Source organism: Manis javanica, chromosome 12, assembly GCF_040802235.1.
Source record: "Manis javanica isolate MJ-LG chromosome 12, MJ_LKY, whole genome shotgun sequence".
Lineage (NCBI taxonomy): Eukaryota > Metazoa > Chordata > Mammalia > Pholidota > Manidae > Manis > Manis javanica.
This window is the reverse complement of record NC_133167.1, coordinates 82,134,262-82,159,194: the sequence shown is the minus strand read 5'-3', so window position 1 is coordinate 82,159,194 and position 24,933 is coordinate 82,134,262. Positions and strand designations below refer to the sequence as shown.

At 35.7% G+C, this 24,933-nt stretch overlaps 1 protein-coding gene across 1 annotated transcript in view; it reads right to left on the bottom strand.

The window, feature by feature from the left end:
- The window catches only part of LOC140844850 (uncharacterized), a 131,507-nt gene that overhangs the window by 72,654 nt on the left and 33,920 nt on the right, over window positions 1-24,933 (bottom strand). The window contains exon 3 of the mRNA XM_073217772.1: window positions 21,504-21,583. Within this exon, the coding sequence (XP_073073873.1) occupies window positions 21,504-21,583 (80 nt within the window). The remainder of the gene's footprint in view (window positions 1-21,503; window positions 21,584-24,933) is intronic.

The window sequence follows — 24,933 nt, the reverse complement described above, 5'->3', positions numbered from 1 at the left end:
TAAGAACTAATAAAATTCAAATTAGAACCACATTTGGATTTAATAGTAGCTACATGCTGTTGTATCTTTTAAGTTTCATTTGTTATCAGTTCCTTTGATTCTGAGTATAATGGCCCATTATTTCTGACATTATTTTTATACCAGAGAGTAAGTACAGCACAGTGATTAAATGCATGAACTGTGAAACCAGACAGGTATAAAGGGCTGCTTTATGACTATCTAGGGAATCTTGGAATGTTACAACTTAACTTCCCTGGCCTTGGTATTTTTGTCTGTAAAACCGGTATAATGACAGTATCTATCTCAGAGGGCTGTTGTAAACATTGTACTTCTAACAGTACCTGGAACATAAATAGGGCTATACATAATAACACAAAATAGCATGCATGTTCATTTTAAAGTAACTTTATTTTTATTTTCTTGTGAGCCAATTATCTTTCACCAAATACAATGTTGTATATAAAATGACATTTTTTTCTGCAAAACCTACACTTATTTCCTATTATACTTTCAGCTAAAGAACTTTTACAAATTTATGAGTGCATTAAATTATAAATCATAAGTTTTCAAAAGACTGCTTCCTTGCTGCAGAATTTAGAGTATATTACTCAAACACGGGATGCATATTTTTAAATTTTCTTTTCTCTTAAGGGTGCCTCTGAAGAAGTGTTTGAGATAAAGGAGTTTAATAGTAATGTTAGAGAATCTACAACAAAATTTTTTTCTAATTAATTTCACGTTCTGCTAAAATAGATCTTCATTAAAGTACAAAATATTAAGGTTCATTTATTTACACAACATTCACACATTGTAGGTTTTATTTAAGTACTATAGTAGGAACTACTGGAAAAAGATGTAAAGAAAAATGTCTTAAAATAAGGTCTCAAACTTTAAATGATCAAAGGAAGAGATATCCTTTGGAAAACAAAACCAAAAAGGTAGGGAAAAAAATGAGAGCTGGCATTTCATGCTTTAGAGTGTGATAATCTGACTGATATAACAGAGGTAAGCTTTATAAACAGTTGGTTGTGACAATCAAAAATATGGCATCATGATAGAAGATAACCAATATCTCCTATTAAGTAAAAAATAATCATTCAACTAATTTTGAATATATATAAAACTAAAAAAATAATACATTCCTCAACCTAAGGAAGGTCATCAAATAAACACTCTGGATGGGTTTTTGAAAGGCTAAATTTATAGTCAGTAATGATATTAGTATCTATGAAAGCAAAAATGATCATATGGGACATCGAACCTCATCTATCATGGCACCAGCTGATATCCTTTGGGGACCAATCCAAATATTTTCCTTGGATAAAATTATCCAGTTTGAGGTGCTGTATTTCCTTTTTTCCTCTAATTTACTTTGCACCCATCTTCTGCAGATCGTGGGTAATAGAAAGATCACCAGGATTTCTGACGGAGTCTCCCCATCTTCTCATGGGAGGGAGCATGTGGTTTATGTAAGAAGCAGCACAAGACGCTAGCAATGTAGGCTGTGAAAGAAGCTAGAGAGCAATGAGTGGCCCACGGGAGGAACGCTCCACCACATCGCTATAATCCATAATTCACTAATACTTAGGCAGAACCCAAAGTGGAAGCGCAGTGCGCCTCGTTTATGGCCATGTAGTGCTCAAACAATGGCACCGAAAGACCAGAACTTGTTCTGCACAGTTTAAATCACATCGTGCTGTGGTTTCTCTGCCTTTTTCTCCTGCCACTTTATTTGCAACCACACTTAGATACTAATGTTATCACATCCTTGTTTGAGGACTTAGCCGTATACGGCAGTCAGGGTAAAGAATTATGTCTTTGTTCATTTTTCTGAATCTCAAAGGAAAACACATCTTTTCCCAAAATGTGTTCTTGAAATATTTACTTTGTGAAAATAAAACAAATCATTTGGGGAAGCAGATCCCCATCTTGTGCTAACCGTAAATGCAATCCTGTATTTTGTCACAATTAGATTCTTTGTGTTTTGCTCTCCTTAAGAATGTTTTACATGAAATGACTATTTTCATTAAAATGCTATTTTGATATCTTGCTTCACACACTAAATTGAAAGGGGCAGAGGGCAAACTGAAATATAGTTTTTCTTAAACACAAAATTGACATGTGAAGTTATGAATTTTAACAGGAATTCTGGGATCAATATTAAAAATGAAGTTTATTTTTCTAAAGAAGTTTTAGAATCATGATATATAATTTATACCATATCTAAATGATCAAGGGGAAGGAAACAATTGGTAAATTCACAGTATATATTCTGTAATCACATTAAAACTTATTTTTGCTACTATTCAAATGTATGTTTTCAATTATATTTACTATTAAAACCAATACCATGGGATGGTAATTGTGCTTGTCTTCTCACATTTTCACAAATAAGAAAAAAGAAATTCCTAGAATTTCATTGATTAGTCTATGTTATAGCAGTTCATAATTCATAGGTCTGAGACTTGAGTCCTTTTTCTTGTACTTTCTAAACCATATTCTTTCAACTACATGAATTATCTCACTTTTTTCTTCATTTTTATCATATGTATGATTCACACATATATATAATAAGGTAAATTAATACCTGCTTAGGAAGAAAAAAAGGTGCTTTCAACTTTAATTAAAGTGTTTCCTTATTTGCCTTCTTAAATATCTATTACTAGTTTATTATTATTTTCAAAAGTCAGGTTTTGACTTTTATAATTTACTACTGTGCTTTTATAAAAAAATTTTTTTAAAGTTCTGCTTTTTATAACCCTCTGTTTTGGGTTGGATTGCATCCCCTATAATGATAGGCTCACATCCCAATCTCTTGGACTAGTGAATGTGGCTTTATTTAGATATAGGATCTTTGCAGGTATAATTAACATGTAAGTTAAGATGGCACATACTGGAGTACTGTGGTCCTTTAATCCAATATGACAGGTGTCCTTATAAGAAAAGGAGAAGAGACAGAGTGACAAACACAGAGGGAAGTTGGCCGTGTGACCACAGAGGCAGAGACCGGAGTTATGCAGCTGCCAGGCAAGGAGCACCAAGGATTGCCTGCAATCATGGGCATCTAGGAGACAGTATGGAGCAGATTTTCCCTCTGAGCCCCAAAGAAGGAACCTATCCTGCTGATAGTCTGATTTGTGGACTTACAGCCTCCTGAACTCTGAGAAAATTAACGTCTGTTGTTTCAAGCTACCCAATTTGTTTTTATTTATTAGCAACTGTAGGAAACTCATGCATCTGCCACCTTCTTTCTTTGTGGTTTAATTTTCTCTCACTTTTTGAGATGGATCCTTAGATCACTGACTTATAGATTTTCTTTTTTAAATATGCCTTTAAAGTTATACATTTGTTGATAAACACAGAGTTAGTTATGGTATATGTGATATGTTGCATTTTCTGTGTTATTTAGTTTAATATTTCCCAATTTCCTTTTGCCCCAATGAGTATGTGGACAAGTATTATTTAATTGCAAAATGTGCAGTTATATTCCATTTACCATGTTTTACTGAATTGTGGTGAAATTCTTTTGCAGTCAGGGAGAATATTCTAAGTTATTTTTAATTCTTTGAACAATTTCTTGAGAATTTTTTTATGGCTTATCATATGATCAACATTAATATATTGATTGTGTTAGTATATTGATTAGTATATTGGCATAGTAGGTTTAGGTAAGGTATATTAATTACATTATTCATCCTTTCTTTATTCTTACTGTTTTAGTTCTGTCAGTTCATACAATATGTTTTATGAAACTATTTTATTAGATGGTTGCCATAGGTGGTTGGCCCTTTAACAATGAGATGTCCCTCTTTCTCTATTATGTTGCTTTAAAGCCTACTTTCTCTGAAACTAGTATAGCTATACAGCTTCCTTTTAGTTAATATTTGAATGGTAGTGTGTACATTTTTCATCCTTTACTTTCAGCATTACTGGATCATATTTAAAGCATGTTACTATATGGTATGGTTTAGTCGGGCTTTCTTTTCTGTTTTTTAAATCCAGCATAACAATCTTTGCTTTTTATTTTATGTATCTGTGAATGGTGATTATTCCATACTTATGATTTTCTTCTTCAAAAATTAATAGATGTAAAACATAAAACCTTTTCAAAATTTATAAATCTCAGGTACCTTTTAGGTATTATTGGTAATTTTCTGGGCAATGAGTAATATGGCAGAGATTTTGACTTGTTAAATATTTGCAGGATTAGAATGAATGGTCTCCTTACCATTTCCCTGCAGAGAGTCGGCATACTATATATTTTATATAAGGCTATGGAGATATTGAGACTTGAACCAGCGGTGTCAGCATACTCATCTATATTGTAAGGTCAGCCATAAAGAATGGCATATTCTGTCTAGTTTGTTTCCCTGAAAAGTACTGTTGGATTCTCCTCGTTTAACTCATTTCACATATTGTATGCCCAACAAGCTCAGTGTTGTAGAGTATAATTTTATTCTTTAATCCCTTTAACTTCAACTGAGATACAAAAGTATTTATTCCAACTACCTCTCTCATGTGGCAATAGAAGGAAATCCCAAGGTAGAAATTCAGCAAGTAGTGAACATAACATTTAAAGAATTCTACTGGAGGTAGAGGATATATTATGATTAAGAAAAGCAGGGTTAGAGTATGTGTCAACATATATGGGTTCATTTTAGGGGTCTCAAAAAAACCATTTGACAGAAGGTAGAAGCCTTAGTCATATATTCAGTTACTTAATTTTGGAATGATATAATACTCTGTATTAGTTAATATACAAAGTATACAAAATATATAAATATTGTATATAATACCTATAAATAAAATAAATTTATAGATAATTTTAATTTAATACTCTCTTCTAGGTGATGATAGTGTTAATACTAATAAAAACAATAACTTTTTTTAGCAGTCATCTATATATGAATGAATTGGTCTAGATACTTCACATGCACTGTTCATTTAATATTCACCTCAGGTTTTGTGTAATTATTCCTATTTTTTAGATGTAGAAAAGGTTTATAGAGGTTAAGTAGTCAAAGGCCCAGAATTGGGAAATAAAGAAGCCATTATTTGAAATAAATTTTTTAGTTGATGCTGTTCAAAGTCTTTACTCTCTTCTCAATGCCTAGTAGCCACTCACCAGGTCTTATATGAAATTATCAGTGTTCTACCAGCACAAAAATGGCCATTATAATCAGTGGAACAAGTGATTTGATAGGGATTTCAAGGTATTCCAATCCTGGTTGCCAGCAAAGACCTTATGAACACAGTAATAATACATAGAGCATCTGGAAGAAAAGTGAGAAGGTGCCTGACCCAGGACAGAAAAAAGGATGGTTGATCAGTTTTTTGGGTGAAAAGCAGTGACTTTGAGGACTAAAAGGGAGAGAAGTGGAACATACTCCCTGATCTGAATGTCCTTCCCAATGATCAAGAGGATTGGTGCTCACCAAAATATTTAAGAAGCAAAAAATTCAAGAAGGAAAGATTTCAAGAAGGGTGTTTATCTGAGTTCAAGTCAAATGTAAATTATTTTTTCCCTGAATTTTCAGACCTCTGTATATGCAATCACCCCCCCAAAGAAGTTTTGTTTCTTCTAAATGGAAAATGTGCTTAAGGAGCTTTTATGTATAACGTAAGAAGTTTTAGAACTTTGGTCCAAATTTAGGCTTTGCTAAAATGGGGAAGGAAGTTGGTTATAATAAAAACATAAAAGACATTTTATGACTATGCATAAACTAAAATAGGATGGTTTGGGGCGGTGGAATAAAAAAAAATCAAAGAGAAGCACTAGCAAAATTGATCCTTTCAATTTTTATTGTCCATGATAAATCAATTAGAAATGACCAAAGTAACCACTATGAGCAGAATATAAAAGTGCTTTTCATTAGCTGGTTTATTTCTAATTGTGAGAATACTGTGATGAAAAACTGTGTAAGTAAAGGCATACTTTTTTGATACAACTGGCCTGGGATTGCCCATTTAATTTCATAATATTTTTTCCTACATTGAAGCTAATTAGTCCATATATAGTTTTTACCCTGACTTTGGCAACACTCATAGCCTATGTAAATCTTGAATGAGCAAGGATTAAAAGTACTGAATAAAGAAAGACTACAAGAGAATTGGTTTTGCTTTCTTTGTGTATTATATATCTAAATGGCCATTTTATTATTTTGTAACTTTGAAGTGTCTATTTATGCTTCATATACAGGTGGTAAAAAAATAGGAAAGGTCTGCTAAATGTTTTATTTTAATAAAGAAAGTTTATGTCAGGAAATGCATGTCTAATAAAGAAAATACAAATCCCTTGGGGTTTAGTGGCTGAGTACACATTTAACAGATGCCAACTCACTGACATCAGGGACCATGTCTTAGTCATCCGGGGGCAGTGCTTAGGGATTTTAGTAAAGTAGAAACTGCAGGAACATGAGAATAGATTTGCGGGATCACTTGTGAAGTATCTTCTCATACTCCTTTTCACAAAGATGACAGATTAAGTAGGGTAGATAAGGTCCATGAAGAGTTATAAAAGCACAGGAAAGGAAGTGAGGCTACAAAATACCACATTCCAACTCCTACATGTCTATCCTTAACTCCATCCGTTTTGATTATCCACCAGGGAGAAAGGGGGTGATAGTCAATGACCTCGGTGTTCTGGAGGTGAGTCTCTGATAAGACACATTCACAAGGCAACAGCAGAGGCTACTGGGTTGTCTTGGAATAAATATTGGCTAATAAGGAGTCACACCTATTCCCTGGGCTCAGCCAGTAGGGACTGATCAATAATCCTTAGAAGACATGTCTGAGAAAAGAGAGGGGACCAGACAAAAACCCAAACCAAATGACCCAAACACCAACAAACTACAAAGTAGATAAAACATTAACAGGAATGCATTATCTCTAATTACCAGGAAAGAAAAGAAAAAAGTAAAAACAAACAATCTTTGGCAATGACTATTCAAAAGTAGAATTCAAATAGAAATAGCTCCTACCCCGGTCAGTGGGAAGCTGCCAAAATTTTATCTGAAGGTCATCATCTGTGTGTAAACATAAGAATGAGATGAACCTGAATGCCAAGTCAGAGAAGTTTCCTTTCCAGGGAGTCATAAGAGAAGCAAATCTTGGAGTTTCTTTAAGGGGTAGCCAGGTAGAGCTGTAAGGGATGCAGTTCCAGGAGAGGAACATCAGCAAAGCCACATAAATGTGGGGTCACAGAAGACAGGAATGTAATGTTGTGGAGTAAGTGAGAGAGAGGAATAGTGGATGGTAGGGGGTAACAAGGATTTCTAGAATCTTCTTCACAATGTTAAGGGGTAGTAGTCCTCCTCTATATTCCTTTCATGCTCTTACAAACCCAGATGATGCTGTCTTTTCTAAAAGTTGTTTTTCCATTCTAAACATTTCTCGTGTTTAATTTGTCCTTTCAGTCCTCAGGACATTGCCTTTGATGGAAGCACACTACTGTAACAGGTCACACTATCATGTACTCTCTTGGCACCTTCCTTTTGCTTGACCCGTATCTATCACACCTGAGGATCACTGGTCAGCTGCAGCAAGCCCAGCCTGAGTCTGTCTTGCTTGTTTCAGTATCAAGGTAGATGATGAATAAATATGGATTGAATCAAGTAAAAATTGAGCTAGACCATTACAGTAATCTCCTAACTGCTCCCCTGACTTTAATTTCTCCCATTTCTTCCACCCACCATTTTTCAACAGCAATGCATAGAAGGAAGATACTTGCCTTATAGGTAGACTATTTTCATACAGAAATCTGAGTGTTTATTCATAAATGTTTACTTAAAACAAGACTTCTGAGCAGGCTCCCACAATAACAAGATAGCCTGAAATGTGTGCTAAATGTTTAAGTCCTTTTCATAGACTTACATTTATTTCTATATTTCTCCTTGCTAAGAAACCTGAAATATTCCCCCAAATTTTTTAATTGAGTTTGCCCTTAAGTGTACTTCTTTTTTTCTTTTTATGAAATTTACAGTAATTTGAATTAAGAAAATGTCACCCAGGTGTTAACTTCCCTTTTTCAAGTGCACTTAATTTTCAAAGACTTCCAGTGATGAGAATTTATGTTTCTTCTGCTTTAAGGAATAGAAAACACCCACGTATTCTTTCTGTCTTTGAAAAGACAGATGTCAGCAAATGCATTCCCCATTGAAAATAAAAGGATTTATTTCTCCTCTAACATATTTATCCAAGGGTAATTTGTTGGAATGAGTATGATTCAGAGGATTCTGTATCAAATACATTTTAGATTCTAATCCTGACCATGTCACTGACTTAAATATGGGTCTTATTTCTCCTGTGTCTTAATCTCCCCTGGCTGTGAAATGAGAATAACAATTTCTCTCTCAAATCTACTGCTTTGAAAATCCAGTGAAGCATTACAAAAAGATGCTTCCAACTACACAAAATATCATGACTGTAAAAGTCTACAAAAATGAATGAAGTGGAGGGGTACCTGAAATGGATTTCATTGATCTGATAGAAGACATACCAAACATGAGTCATCGTGTGCTGTGTGTATTGACTGTGCTGGATGCAGGGCTGAGAAGTAAACAAGTCATCATCTCTCTGTGTCCCTCTGAAAGGAGCTCATTACTTAGTGGAGGAAGCAGACATATAGACAGATCATCCCTTCATTATATGAATGTTTGTAGGTATGTGTTATTTACTATACACTGTTCTAGCCAGTGAGGATGCAACAGTGAGGAAAAACAGACACAGGAATTTCTGCTCTCATTAGAGTTTGAATTCTAATGGATGAAACAGACAGAAATCAAGGGAAGTATATACATTATACATATATATATGATTAGTGTCTAGTAGATAAAAACAAAAAGCATGGTAAATAAATATGTACTACTGAGGGTATGGAGATTTTAGACAGGTAGTTGGGAAAAGCTTCATTTAAGTACTTTTTAAACAAACACCTGAAGGAATTGAGGAAGCTAGTGATAGAGCTCTTTGAGAGGAAGAGAATTCAAGGCAGAAGTGACAGCAAGTGAAAAGGTCCTAAGGTATAATGGCGATTTGTCTGACAACAGCGAAAAGGCTAGAGTTTCTAGACTCTAGGACTTAAATGGCATGTAGAAAGTTATTTCACAGGGACAGAAGATGGAGACAGAAAAGATTCCAACAAAGGCTTTGGTAAGGACATGGCCCTTGCACTGAGTGTCTTTATTTTCTAAATGCCTTGGCCTCACTAGTCTATAATGATCAAATATTTTTTTTTTTTTTTGCTTTGTAAGCTGCCCTTATCTCCATCAATTTGATTAATACTTGTTCACTTCAGGCTATACCTTGGTCATTTCTGGTTGTTCCCAGAGACATGAGTCACATGTCCCCTCACACTAGTGTGACTATACAGTCACAATGAAGCATGTGCCCTATTCTTAACTTCTTTTTCCATCCTTTCCCCAACTCTCCATCTGTGAGGTGACTTGGTGAATGTTCACTGCCGGACCTGACCCTGGAGAGTAAGGATGTCATGCTGAGCTATCTGTGGTCATAGGAAGCTCGGGCTACTTGCCAGGTGAAGATGATGGTCTCCTCCCTAGTTACTATTGTCTCTGGCACAAAGGACCCAAGGATGTGCTTATACCAAGTACCTTACTAATTTTCTCAGGGATAGTTCAATTAGATATGATCCTAATCTCCCTTCACTTCAGGAGTTCAGAAGCAGGATCTGGAGAGGGGTGGTGGGTTGTCATTCTGTAGCATTCCCTTCCTGGCCCATTCAACCCACCTTTACCAGTTATAAAAAAAGAAAAAAAACATGTATATCATAATAAATGTTATAAGATGAGATCATGAGCAGATGGAAGGAGGAAGGGTGGGCTTTTTATTGTATAAACAGTATCAGTCAACCCCAAAGAGCCTGCAAGACCAAGACAGTTATGAGCTGACTACTTCCCAGCAGACAGAACAGTACGTGTAAAGATATTTTGGTATGAAGAGTAGACACTTTGAAAGAAATGTTGTTTGTTCTATGACTAGAATATGAAGGATGTAGAATGAATCACTAGAGAGAAAGCCATAAAAAGAGTCTGGGACCATTTTATAGAGACATTTAAGGGATTTGGATTCCTCCTGTAGGTGGTAATACATGGTTGTTAGCAAGCAAGAGAATTGAACACATTTTATTTTTTAGAAGAATGCTGCCTCTGCAGAATGTTGAGTGGAAGAAACAGAGGAGCAACTGAAGTCGAAGGGAGTAGATGGGAGACTACTGCAAAGGTTTCAGTAAGAGTTTCATTCTTTTAGTTAGTATTTGTTTGTCACTCTGTGTGAAGAACTTTACTTGCCCACAGGGACACCATGGTGAACAAAACAGCCTAGTGTGGCCTTTAGGGGACTTGGTGAATTTACCAGTGATCCCAAAACCGTAGAATGGTTATAGCTCAAGGAACCGAAAGGTGTTATGAAGACATACGATGGCACAATGTAACATAGTCTAAGAGTAACTTGACCAAGGGCATTGACCTGGGAATTGAGAGGAAATAATTGAGCAGATATAATTTCAAGCGATGTTTGAATGTAGAAAAAACACAACTTCTAAAAAAGACAGAAATGATGGAAGTAAGTCAAACAATTCCGCTGCATCTCTCTTCATTTAATTACAAAATTCTCATCTCTATTTTTTAGGTACTTTATAGCACAGAATACCTGCTAAAATTAGAAAGCTCTGTTCTGGGAGTTAAGATGTTAAGATGCAAGATGTGTTCAGACTTCTTTTCCAACACTCTCCACACTAAGACCAAGTTCTACACAGAAGTCTAAGACTTGGGATGAATTTATATAAGCAGAAAGTATAATCTGAGCACTTAGTATGTAGGAATGGACATACAGGGAACGAAAAAGATATAAACCTGTGTTCTCATGAAGATTATGTTTTAATAGGCAGACATGGGTAATAACAATAAGAATTAATTTGTTCATTTTTATGACTATAAGTAGTAGGGAAAAAACAGGAGAGTATTGGAAAATCAAGGATATGAGGGATTACTTTTATACAGAAAGGTAGTTTCATTGAGAAGCTGGCATTAAAGCAAAAACTTGAGAAGGAGTGATATATGTGGATGTCTGAGGGCCTGCTGTCCAGATTCATGGCAGAGCCTTTGGGGTTGTACCTTCTGGGTTCAGAAGATGGTGAGGAGGGCAGTCATCCTGGAGCCGCATGACTGAGAAAAGACCAGTAGGAGATAAAGGCTGAAGGGCAGTGGCGGGGTACTGATTGTGGAGGACCTTGTGCAAGTCTACGGCTGATTTTGGGTTTAAATTTGAAATTGGGAGCCACTTGAAAATTTTTAGAAGAGAAATGACATGATGGGATTCAGCTCTAAAAGCATTGCTGTGGCTGCTGTGTTGAGTATAAACTACAAGGGCAAGAGTGGAAACAAGCAGGTTAATCAGGGAGAACTGTATTGTTTTCTTAGATTTCCCCATGCCTGGGATTCAGAAGTTTGAGCATTATGGACTTTTCGGATAGGTCACAATTTGTTATTCATATCGACCTGGAAGCCTCAGATAAATGCTGTAATGGATATGGAGAAACTAGTACCCTTGAAGGTGCTAAGCACCAAGGAAAACAGGTAAGACTAGTAAGTCAACTAGAGATCACTAAGACTATGCAAATATACCAAAAGTTAATTCCAAGTAACCTAGATGCTTGCAACATATTGTACAATAGTGAGAGGAAATGTAATACTAACTTGGAGTCAACAGTTCTGAACTTTTTAATCTTGTGTTTATTACTTAATCAGTTAGAAATCATCCAAGCCAAATCTTCCAGCATCACATGCTTAGTAAAAGATCGAGCTGTGATAACTGGTGGTCTGGCTCCTGGGCTTTACGTAACTCAGCTATATTGCCTGTGCCCAGAGTGTTCCTTGACATTAGAATGCTGAAAGACCCACCCCGGTGCTGACACTGATATTATTACATGTTGTAGAAATTAATTAATTTACTAATTAATAATTTCTTTGAACATTTACCAATGCTAGCCATTTGCAGGCATGAAGATGAATGTCACGCTTCTTGGTGAGGAAAAATGAGTAAGTCAGTAGTTAAAATTCACTCAGTGCTCAGTGCCCTGGGGTAAGTCAGGGAATGGTGGTGGAAAGTGCATGCCCACATCAGATTTGGGGCTCTGGGAGTGACGGGGAGAGGATATCACTGAGGAAGGACTCCAGTGGCAATTCCTAAAGAATGAGCATCAGCTAGGCAGGCATGGGATCAAGAAAACATGGGGTAGGGGGCGCAGATATGCAGTAGAATGGCAGAGCGTGGGACATTTCTGGCACCAAGTTTGGTGGGGCTGTACTCAGAGTTGGGGCAAAGATATGAAGCCATGAAGCACTTTGTTTTTTTTGTGTTAAGGCATCTGGACTTTCTCTTTAAAGCTATGGAGAGAATTTTAGGACAGATTCAGCATGTAGAAAGTTCAGTCTGACAGCTGGGTGAAGTCTGGGAGGAGTAGGCTGTGACCAATATATGGTAAAGTGAAGGATAATAGTTGATGTTCCTCAGCAGAAACCAAGTAAAGGATGGTGGAGGTTTGAGTTAGAGTTAGATTTGGAGATAGAGTTAACAAGGGGATAGGCTAACACTGTTGCCCAAAACATTGCAGTGATATGCTTCTTTGAAAAAACAAATAGTGTTTCCATCATACATTCTTAGTTTGATGCATTCTAAGAAAACTAATTAAGATTTTAAAAAATGGTTCAAGTTAAAGCTAATTTAGAGTGGTTATTATTCTGTGTATTAATTCTTTAAAGTTTCCATCTAAGTCTGAAGTTAAGAACTATGTTTATTTTGCTTGATACTGTGTTCTCCGAATATAATTACTCCAAAAAGCTTTCTTTTTCTCCCCTTCCTCCTCCTCTTCCTTTTCTTTTTTTTTATTAAGCAACGCCTATTAACATCCCACAAAACTTACACTCCATGGAATACAATTGGATGAAAATCTAACTGTGAAGGTTTTTTAGGAATTACAATAGTTGGAACTTGACTTTCCATGTGTTGGGGGAAATGTCATGAATAATGGCAATGCTGTTCATGAAAACAGAATACAAGAAGTAAATTTGGATGCGATATGGCAAAGGGAAGACTCAATTTTTAACTTACTGAATTTAAGAAGCTTAAGCAACATCTAACAGGATACTCTTGAGTCTATTATGTGTTCAGAATATTTTATTGCAATATCAGAAACTCACTGAATCAAATCTATGTTTATACACATGATTATATACATATTATCTGAGGTACATAGTATATGTGAGAATAAGAAATTATGCAGCATGCATATATAAAGGTCCAGCTCCATCAACAAATTGTTTCTTTTCTTGATACTGTCTAGGTACACACATATACACACAATCTTGATGAAAGTAATGTTTTAAATTTTTAAAATTGAATAAATTAAAGGATTTCATATCTTCATCAAGTTAAATTTTGGAAAATTCACATAACTTTTTTCTCCAAAATGAAATATTATGGTAGCATTTTGCAGTGGTAAAAATAAGAAACACTATTTATCCGCATTCCTATCACTCAGAAGGCGCACGCACAGTAGTTTGTCAGGGTGATGGCAACCGTGAGACATTCCAATTCAGAACAGTATTCTTCTCAGAGAGATAAAAGTAATGAAATATTGGCTCAATATTGAAATGCCCCTAAATTCTGTAGCATTAATGAGATATATATCATAGAAGAGGGTTTTACCTGAGTAATCCCAAGTGGGCAGATCAAATTGCTTATGCAGATTCAATGCTATCTTAGAGCTTTTCTTGAAACAAAAATTATATATATTCACTTAGGAAGATATCTAACTCAGTAATGTAACTTGATCCAGAATCACATGCATTTTAAAGTAATAAAGATAAGGAAGAATAAACTCATGCACTTAGAATAAACTCACTTGGTTATCAAGAACAGAGAAACCCTTACAGATTTTAGGCTTCGTAGCTGAAGTTAAAACATGTATTTAGTGCTGTTTAGAACCCCGCCTTCCTGCCTTCCTGCCTCTCTTTGCTAACTACGGGGTCAATGCCCTATGCTCAGGTTGGAGGAAGAGTTGAATAACTGTGAAAGAAAATATTTAAATAAATTTTGTATGTCTAAGTATAGCACAAAATGAAGCTTTTTCTGATATATTCAGAAGAATTGAAAGGAAAATTTTAAATAAGGGCTCTTTGGAGAGAAAAGGGGGCAGTTATGTGAAATACTTTATATTTGGAAAAAGTTCTGAAATATTTCACTTTATTTTCCACTAGCAGGGAAGCTATCCTTATTACAAAGCCTAAAAATGTTAGGTTAAGTACTATTTTATTGGATAGTAAAGCAGTGTTAGTTATTTTGGCAAATTTTGTATGTCTAAGTATAATTGAATTTGTAAAATAGTCGCTTTTCTTTGTATCATTGTAATAAAAATACCTATTTTTTGGATAAATGCTGCATAGACCTAATCATAGAGTGAAATACCGGAAAGCACACAACAGCTGCAGACAGGGACATGGTTTCTAATCACAGCCCTTGTCAGTCACTTGCATCTGCCATACGGTCAAACAATGAATTACCCTGGGCTGTTTTTCTCATCTCCAAAATTGGGAATGTGGGGTAGAGCAGAGGTGGTCCTGCCTGACTGAACTAGAGACATCTAAGGGGGTTTAGGAAAACGCAGATTACCAGACACCTCCTTTAGTGATTTAGGTGACCTTGGAAACCTGTCTTTTAATAATTATCCCATGTGGCTTAATGAATAACCAAATTATAGGAACCCTAGGTTAGAAGAAGTGCCAAATTTCTACTTTCAAAATTCCATAGTGAATATTTAATGTATTAACATTTTGAGAACAGATTAAACAAGGAATCTTTTCTGTACTTACATATTTGATATTTTCTACAAAACGAGTTGAAAGCTTTAGAATTCATCCTCCAATTTTTAATGCTAGTTACAGAGGTTAAAACTTAGAGCTGATGTGAAGATGGAGGTTCCTGCTCATCGCCTGCTCTAGAAGCACAATGCCCCGAAAGACGAGCACATACAAATGTCTTGCATCCAATTACCTTTGATTCTGCCAACCAGCATTCTACCAGGAATAGCCTGATTAAGAACGTTTTGGCAATATATGCTGAAATATTTTAAATGTGCATTCTGTGTGAGCAAGGAATTCTACTTCTTTGTGTTTAAGAAAAAAAAAGAAAGTCAGGCTGGACCATGGTAAATAGATATAATACTGGAGAGTTGTTTTTTTTTAATGGGAATTCAACAAAACATACAAAACACAACTTGAATTAGGGCTTGTTAAAAATAGATATTCTTAAAACCCTTTCCTGGAGATTCTAATGCAAAAGCATCCAGCATAGGGCTATAACTGCATATTTTTAAGCAAGCTTCTAGGTGATTTTTTATGATACAGTAAATTCAAGGATCATTACATTTAGTAAATTACATTAAGAAAATATAATGCCATATAAAGTTCAGAACAATGGCACATATATTATCATGAAAACTTGTAAGGATATATACTAGGTCTTAAAAAATGTTAATTTATACAGATATAATGAGAACATGTTTTTATTAAATAAGATACCTATTTATGGAAAAGATCCAGAAGAATTTAGCAGTGTTAGGGATGAGTGAGATTTTTGCTTTTCTTTCCTGCCTATTCACCTCTCTAAATTTAATTTGTTCAACACTTAACATGCATTGCTGATGTAATTTTTTGAAATAGAAAGGAAGAAAGGAACTAAAGAAAAGAGGTGCTGGGCTGGCACTTGTATCACTGTGCAGTTTGGAGGAGAGGCGTTCACTTGGACTCTCAATGAAATGTAGCATAATAAGACAGAGATCAGGTGTAGCAGGCACTTCACCTACTTCCCCAGAGTGGCTGAAGGCAGTCCCTGCTTGAATTCTCCCACTCAGTGTTTGTGTGTTCTCCTGTAAGGTCAGGAGACCTATCTGAAAATGCTTTTCGATCATGCAGCTGGAAAGGATTTGACTTCATCATTATAATAAGGTCCAACTCAGTTTCTACTAAATTACTACTTTTAGTGAAGATTTTTATTTGAAGTGAATTTAATTCTTGCACAGTATAGTAAGTTACTAAAAATATGTCTGCTTAGCCCTTTGCCATTTAAGCCTATTTCCATTTGTTTGGACCTGAGTGGAGACACAGAATAGCTAAACCTCAGTCCTCAACAAAATGACCCTTATTATACAGATTCAACAGAATTGGGCTAATGGTTAGTTTCAACAGAACATTTCTTTCCTCTAGAAAGAGTATAAAGAAGCTTATTTGCATTAAAAAGAAAGGCTTTGATGGATTTTCTACAGCCTATTTTATTTTTTAAACATACACACTTATGCCTAAGAAAATGTATAGATGAGTGAAACCCTTCTGAAATGCATCTGTTGTAAAACATAATATTTTGGCAAGATGCTTTTAGGGTGCAGAGATTGAGTATGTACAGTTCTGTGAAATGCTTTGAAGATAAAAAGCATTTCCTAAAAGCTTAGTATTGTTATTATAATTATTATTTTTCCTTTTAAGCATTCATTTTTTTAAAAAAACACCATACATATTCCGCAGCTTAGTGGCAAGCATTTATTTCCATCTTTTTTAACACAAGAAAACAGGTAACTGTCTTGAAATATGTCCTTGCTTTCTATATGGAATTCTGCAGTTGCTCAGAATTTTATATAATGTGCAGGCATTACATCAGAGCTTGAGAACTGAAATGAGCCCAGCTTCTGTTGTGATCTTACAGTTCGTGATTCATCAAATTTGTTGAAGTATCTCAATATTCTTTGGAAGTTTAGTACTTTTAAACCTGATTGTCCAGGTAAAATGGGAGTCAATATTCACTTCATAAAGTTTCTCCCTTTGACCTCTTTTCGATTGTGTAATCAAGCCAAAAAAACAAAAAACAAAAAAAAGCAATTCATCACGTGACAGATTAACTTGTAGAAGCATAGAAATCAAAGGTTTAAGGACACTAATTTTGACAGAAATAAGTATAATCTTTTCTTCCTCTCTTGTAGTCATCATTAAATAATCATTTTAGGGGGTTGACAAGTAGAAAATTGAACATGGTCTGTAGTGTCTAAAATTAATATGGCTGATATGATCATTGTTCCTAGAATCACCAAATAAATACAATAACTATTATAGAGATTAATCATGGCCTTGAGTCAATGGCGGGTTGGCAAGTTAAATCCATACCACGATGTTTCAATAGAATATCGCAGCAACACCAACTATAGTAATCCCACCAAAGAACTAGGCTAGGCTTTTTTAAATTCACAGTGGTTTTGTCATCCTGGTAAGATAATGAATTCTTTTCCTCAGGGTCCACACTTAAAGGGCAAAACAATAAATAAAATAAAGGGAAAAAAGAGCGGATCATGCAGCATCCAATACCTCCAAGCCAGGAAATTATAGCCAGTGCCGAGATGCCAGGAAAAATAAACTAAGTTCTGCTTGGACCATTACTAGATGTAATAGTTCTACATGACTTTCTTATTCAGTATTGGTTCAATGCTTGATTGTTGGTGCCAGCCTTGTGATTGCAGAACACCAAGGATTGGAAGATCAAACACTCTCTTTCCAGGTAGAACAGTGAGGGAGATATACACATACACATGAGTATATAGACATAGGTGCACACACATGCACACACATACATACACATGCATGAAGAATTATATGAAATATGACTAGGTTTACAACTGAGGCATGACCGTATTGGTATGGGTGCATGAAAGTACGAGTGGCAGAAGCCAGGAGTTTGGAGAAAGCTTCAGAGGACTTAAGATTTTAAGTGGGTTTTATATGCTACATAGGAGTTTGTTGGTTTTATTATATTTTTCAAATTTGCATTTCAAATATTTTTTTATGGACCTAGGAATTAGATTGCCTGATGAATCTAGAAAAAATGTACCCTTCCATATAAATGCCTCTAGTAAAGATATTAAACCATGACGCTCAAGAATTCTCTTACAACTTTCCCTTTCCTCCAAAAGACACCTCCTAATCTGACTTCAGCATTTGTCATGTTGAGAATAAAAGGAAGTAGGCAAAAAATTGCCTTTTTCTAATATAAGGAGATAAAAATGAAGATAACACATGGACATATAACACATGTATATATGGGTGAGATAATCCATGTACTTGAGAGCAATTTGCGGAAAGTCTGGATGCAGTGCTTACATTTTATTTTATTATTTTAAATTTATCATAGAGTGAAACTGACTTTTTTTGGGGTGTTGGTTCTATGAATTTTAGTATGTGATTAGTTATAATCACCATCACAATTTATGCAATCACCATCACAATTAGGATTCAAAATACTTCACTTCCCCAAACTTGCCTTCTGCTATCACTTTATAATCATATCTTCTCTCTAACTCCAAACCCTGCAAATCAATGATGAATTTCTCATTACTCATATTTTGATCTTTTCAAGAATGACATAGAAGCAGAATCATGCATTATGTCACATTTTGAGCATAATGATTTTGAGATCCATCCAAGGTGTTGTGTGTATTAGCAGTTCACTCTTTTTTATTGTTGCTTGTTATTTCACTTTATGGATGTGCCACAGTTTATGCATCTGTTTGCTTGTTGAATGAATATTGGGGTTATTTCCAATTTTTTGGCAGTTATGAATAGAACTGATATAGACATTTTTGTAGAGGTTTGCATGTGAACATAAGTTTCCACATTTCTAAGATAAATACTCAAGAGTGCAATTGGTGGGTCATGAGGTGTTTGTTTAACTTTAGGAGAAGCTCAAACTTTTGCACAGTGGTTTTGTCAAATATGTATTTTGAACTTCTGTTATCATATATATTTTTTATTGTCATGTCTTTTATGTGAACTGACCATTTTATTGTTACACAGTAATCCCTCTCTGTCACTAATAATACTCCTCGCTCTTGAGTCTAATTTGTCTAATGTCATTATAGCCACTCAATATAGAAATCAGTATCTGCATAGTATTTCCTTCTTTATTCTTCTATTTTTATCCTACTATATAATTATATCTGAAATGAGTTTCTTGTATACAACATATAATGAGCCATTTTAATACATTCTGTCATGCTCTGTCTTTTAATGCTGTTTACATTATTTACATGTAATGTGATTTTTGATATGTTTGAATTAAGGTCTACATTGCATTATCTGTTTACTGCTTGCATTTGGTTTTTCCTTCTCATGCCTCCTTGGGTGTTATTTGAAGATTTTTGTATTGCATTTGAATTTTCTAGTACTTTTTTACTGCATCTTTTTGAAGAGTTACTTTGTGGTTAGTCTAGGGATTATAATATTAAAAAAATCACACTTTTCTCATCCCTCTTAAATCAATGTTTTACCATTTCAAGTGGAATGGAAAAGTCCTACCGTAGTATGAATGTTTTTACCCTCTCTCCATTATGTTGTAGTCACCACACGTAAGTTAGATGTTTGTGTATTAAAAAACCCTCAAGGGAATGTTTAACTTTGGCTTTTGACTATCAAATATATTTTAAGGAACTCAAGAAGAAAAATAGTCTGTTAGATTTACCCAGATAATTGCTGTTTCTGTTGCTCTTCCTTCATTTCTAAGTTTTCAAGTTTCATTTTGGAATCACTACCCTTCTATTTGCAGAACTTCCAATAGCATTTTTTTAGGGCAGTTCTGTTGGCAATGAATTCTCTTCATTTCTTTATTTCACCTTTATTTCTAAAGGATATTTTTGTGTATTATTGAGTTCTAGGTTGATGGTTCTTTTGCCTCATTCCAGTATGTTGTATACATGTCTTGCTATTTCCTTCTGTCTCATAGGTTCTGAGAAGAAACCCACAGACATTCAAATCTTTGTCCACCTTAGATAATGTCTTTTTCCCTCTAGTTGTTTTCAAGGTTTTCTTCCTTTGTTTTTAATTTTCAACCATTTGAGTGCGATGTGATGAAAAGGTTTCCTTGTAACACTTGTTAACTGTTTCACACATTTTACCTCTTGATTACTTACTTTTATTGTTCTGCAGTTGTTTCTTAAGCAGAAATTCTGTCCTTTTAGCCTCATTTCAAATATTTGAGAATGGGACCAGGATTTCCTTTCTTTTTTATTTCTCAGAGCATACAGTAGGCTCTTGGTAAAGGTGTCTCCCTTGGAAATGCATTAATAGAAAGAATTTTGGCCAAAAAGCTATCCTAACAGAATGTAGTGTATCGGAATGTATTAGGTCAAGGGAGGAGCAAGGCTATGCCTTTAACTGAGGCCAGGGTGGACTGGAGAAAATACCCAGATTAAGTGAGGCAGCCAGGCTGCGATGGCAGAGATAACAAACTTTAAGTGTGAACCATGCTGAAATAGATGTAGAACATTCCCTTTGGAATAGAGCTTTTCCCTGGCTATTAAAGGATAATTAGTCATCACTGCAAAGACCAAAAGAACCCCAGACTGTGACTATAGATAGTAAACAGACAACACACTGACCATTTAGGTTTCAATTTGTAAAGCATATCAGTACAAATCTATCTCTCTGTAGTTATCCTCAGACAGTATAATGTTACCATTAGCAGGGTCACCTTGAAGAAGAAAGGCAAAAAGGAATGCGTGTGTAAATTAAAACTCTGCTATTTGGTTTTTAAAATCTTCGCGTCTTTAAATGTCATAGAGGCACAAAAATGCATCAGCCTTTTATCTTCACTAATGTTCTGAATTACCCATCTTAGCATTTACTGAATTGCACTATTAACTTTTCATATATCTATGTCACATGGTCAAGAACCACATCTCATTTTATCTTTTTAACCTTAGCATATAGCATAGTGCCCATTACTCATTAACTAATATGGTTATTCAACAAATATTTATCAGGCAGAAAAAAATGTTCCAGGAATTATGCTGAACATTGAGAATTCAATAGTTAACAATATATGCAATGAGATTTAGTTGAACTAGATTTTATATCAGAATATACCTGTACATAAAGAAGAAACAAATAATGTAAAACTACAAAAATATTGTAAACAAAAATCATAATGTAAATCAGAGTGTTTACTACACAACTATGAAATATCCTACACTGATTAGGCATTGAAAAAAATAAAATTAGTTATACCAAAAGAATTATACCATCATCACTGATATTAAAAAAGAAGTAACTAAGAGTGAACCAAGTTATGTAGTTGAAGGTCAGATTTTACCTATCCTTTGCCAAGCACCTATTTTTTTTTTATAGTTGGTCATATTTTAAGCTTTTACTTCCTTGAACACAAATGTATTATTACATTAACCATATTCAACCAAACCAAAAATAATCATAAAATGTCAGCTAAATATAAACTGTATTTCTATTTTCCTAAATATTTATATACAAGTTTGTGATATAGTAATCAGGATCCTGAATCTTACACCACATTTTCATTTTAAATAGCAAAGCAAACCTTATGAATTTCCCATGTGATACATTAAAAGGCACCCATGATAGATTTTTCTCAAAACTCACATAAATGAGAAACTTCTTGTGATCTATGGCATATATCCCACAACAAGAGGACACAGGAACTGTCACATTGGGCTCTGCACCTGTGAAGACAACAAACTGGTACATCAGAGGCAGGGCTTCCAGGGCCAAGCACCTATTTTTAATGTAGTTAACAGTGTTTAGAAGTATAGACCCTTTAGTCAGTTTGCATGGTTCAATTTCTGACTCTGTCACATACAAATAGTGTGACTTTGAATGGTATTATACTGGAAGAAAAACACTCACATTATTTTTCTCTCTGCACTCTTTCCATATTCTACTTTCAACACTTCTGGCCAGGAAATGTGTGTGTTTTTTTAGCCACAACAAGCAATTTTCCAATTCTCTTCAGCCACCAGCTGAGTGTCATACATTCAATTCAATTTGAACACTACATACCTGAGTTAGTGTCAGATACCACAAGTTAAGGGTTAAATCCCACAAGACATCTCCACACCCAACCTCAGGTGCCAATCACAAATAGTGGGTCCACTGGTTTCTCACAGCTTCTGACTAATGTGGTGACAAATTGAAGGTTCTTACAACCCTCTTCTCAGGTTCTGTAATATTTTAGAATGGCTCACTGAACTCAGGAAAACAATTTACTTACTAGATTACTCATTTATGATAAAAGGATACAACCAGGAACAGCCAAATGGATGATATGCACAGGGCAGGGAAGGTATGGGAGAAGGAACACAGAACTTCCAGGCCCTCTCCAGATAAGCCACATCCCAACGCCCCCACCTGTTCACCAACCCAGTTGCTCTCTGACCTCTGCCACTTAGGAGTTTTATGTAGGCTTCATTACTTAGTCATGATTGATTAAAACATTGACCATTGGTGATTAGGTCAAACTCCAGACCAACTCCCTCTTGGAGGTTGGACACTAGGGCTTAAAGTTCCAATCTTCCAGCCCTGTAATTACAGGGGTACTATCCTGAGCAACCGACTGCCACCCTGAGGCTATCCAGGAGCCCCCAGCCTCCAGCCATTTCATTAGCATACATAAAGACACTTGCCTTTTCAGAGATACCCAGGTTTTCAGGAAATGTGGCAAAGACCAAATATAATCAAGAATCAGGGCCAGAGACCTAATACGCATTTCTTAGTATGTCACACATACACTCTTTGTGCCTTACCCTTTCCATCTGTAAAATGGGGATGATGATAGTAGTACCTAGCTTATAAATTATAGTGTTGTGGTGAGGGTTCAAATGGTAATTTATGTAAAGCATTTAAAATAATTTCAGCATGTAGTAAACTCCAAGATTTAGCTCCTTTTTAATCCTTAGTCTTTACTTCCAAGTAGAAGGAAAAAGAGATAAAAGATGGAAAAGATTAGAAATTCACTGTTGATGATTTCAGTCTCAGAAAGAATTCAGGCTTTAATGAAGAGAAACATAAATATGAAGTTTGAAAAAAAATTTCCTGATTGAAGGAACAGGGATTGGATATATGATTCAGAGTTTTCTCAACCCCAGGTGTCTATTTGTATTAACTAATTTATGTGTAAGATAAGAAGCCTTCCAGTGAAGGAATCTGAAGAGGACAAATGATTGAGTCTTATTATTCAGATACTCCTGAGGACTTGAAGCTTAATTGATAAGGGGGAAATTTCAAGAGGGGATTATAGAAACCTCTGAAAAGAATTCTCTTTTAGAAAAGAATCCAATACAAGTTGGGATCAGAGCTTGAGGATCAGAGTAGAATAATGGCTTTGAGAACTGTGTGTTCATTGTTACTTGAACCAAACTCAGTCTAGCCACTGAACATAAGGGGCACAATCTAGGGAGAAAAAACAAGCGCATAAAGTAAGAGTTTTAGACCTCAGTATCTAGGTATTTGATATTTAAAGCCTTTATACAAGGAGAAGGGCACTGTTTCCCTCATTACTTAAAGGAAGTTGGAGGAGGGAGAGTGAGTAGTGGTCACCAATGGGCGATCAATTAAATGGAGCAAAGAGAGATTAGCTGGGAGCCAGATATTCCAGAGCAACAGCCAGAGGGAGCTGTAAGTGGGGGCTCCAAAGCCGGGAGTCTAGAAGTGCAGGCGGCAGCCTGAGTGTAGCTGTTGGAGTCTGTCCCCAACATGACAGATGGTGGCCCTGCGGATGGTGACCACAGGAATGGGGACTGACGATTTAAAGGTGGTTCTGGCAAAATGAACAAGCCTATCTGGGAACAGCCTAGTAACAAAAATGGTGACACTAAGGGATTATGAATCATCAGCACAGAAGGGAGCTAAGGTAATTAAGTAACTACTTGCAGGGGAAGGTAACATTGCTCATGAATATAATGATTCCCTGGGAAGATCTCCAGTTACTATGAAAGGGGAGGAACCTGGAAGAGTGCATGTGTGTGTGTGTGTGTGTGTGTGTGTGTGTGTGTGTGTGTGTGTTTGTGTGAGGTGCTGGAGTTCTACCCCCAGAACTATCAAAACTTGGGCATAATACTAATATTTAATTATTTGCACCCATAGTCTGCAAAGTAAATGATGGGTATATTTGCATTTTAGTAAGCCAATGACTAGAAAGGTCAAGAGAGCCAATCACAGGGATGGTATAATGCACATTTACTGACTTTCCAGATCAGCATTTGGATAGTCTACTGATTTGGGAAGACATCCTATGACATATTCAGCCCCTCCCTACAGACAATGGTGGAAGTGGTGGTGATGCCCATACATACTCCTTCCCTGCACTCCTGGTGACCAAACTATTGTGTTTGCCAAATACAAATATTCACATGCTCTGCCTGCGCCTCAAATCTTGAGATTTGGTTAGAGACATTCTCTCTTTCTGTATGGATTATGGAAAGAAGCACAGAGGTCATCTGTGGGGCTTCACTGGAATAGTCAAGAGAGGACGACGTGACTAGGAGACCTGTATGCAAGAGTCCTGCGGCCAGGGCTCAGCACAGCTCTCCGCTTCGGTTCCTACAGAGCCTTGTTCTCCAGTCTTTCTTTTGATTAAGCAGCTATTACCCATCCAAAATCACTTTTTTACATAAGTTCATCAAAGTTGTTTTATTTTGTTTGTAACAAAAAATCCAAAGAAGCAGGAATGGATAAATCTTATTTTTCAGGCGTTTGACCCATTTTAACAGGAACACAAGCTTGTACATTCTTTCTTTGTCCTTACTGATTATCTTAAAGAAAAGTCCGGCCATATCCTTGTTTGTTGAAAACAGCCCAAGCGGGAAGCAGGCAGCCTAGTTTAGTTAGTTTAGGGCAGGAGTCAGCAAACTTTTCTGTGCAGGGTCAGGGAGTAAATAGTTGAGACTTCGCCAGCCACATGGTCTATGTTGCAGCTACCAGATTCTGCCGTTGTAGTGTGAAAGTGGTCATAAACCATATGTAAATGAAGATGGCTGTGCTCCAATAAAATGTTATTTACAAAAACAGGTAGCAA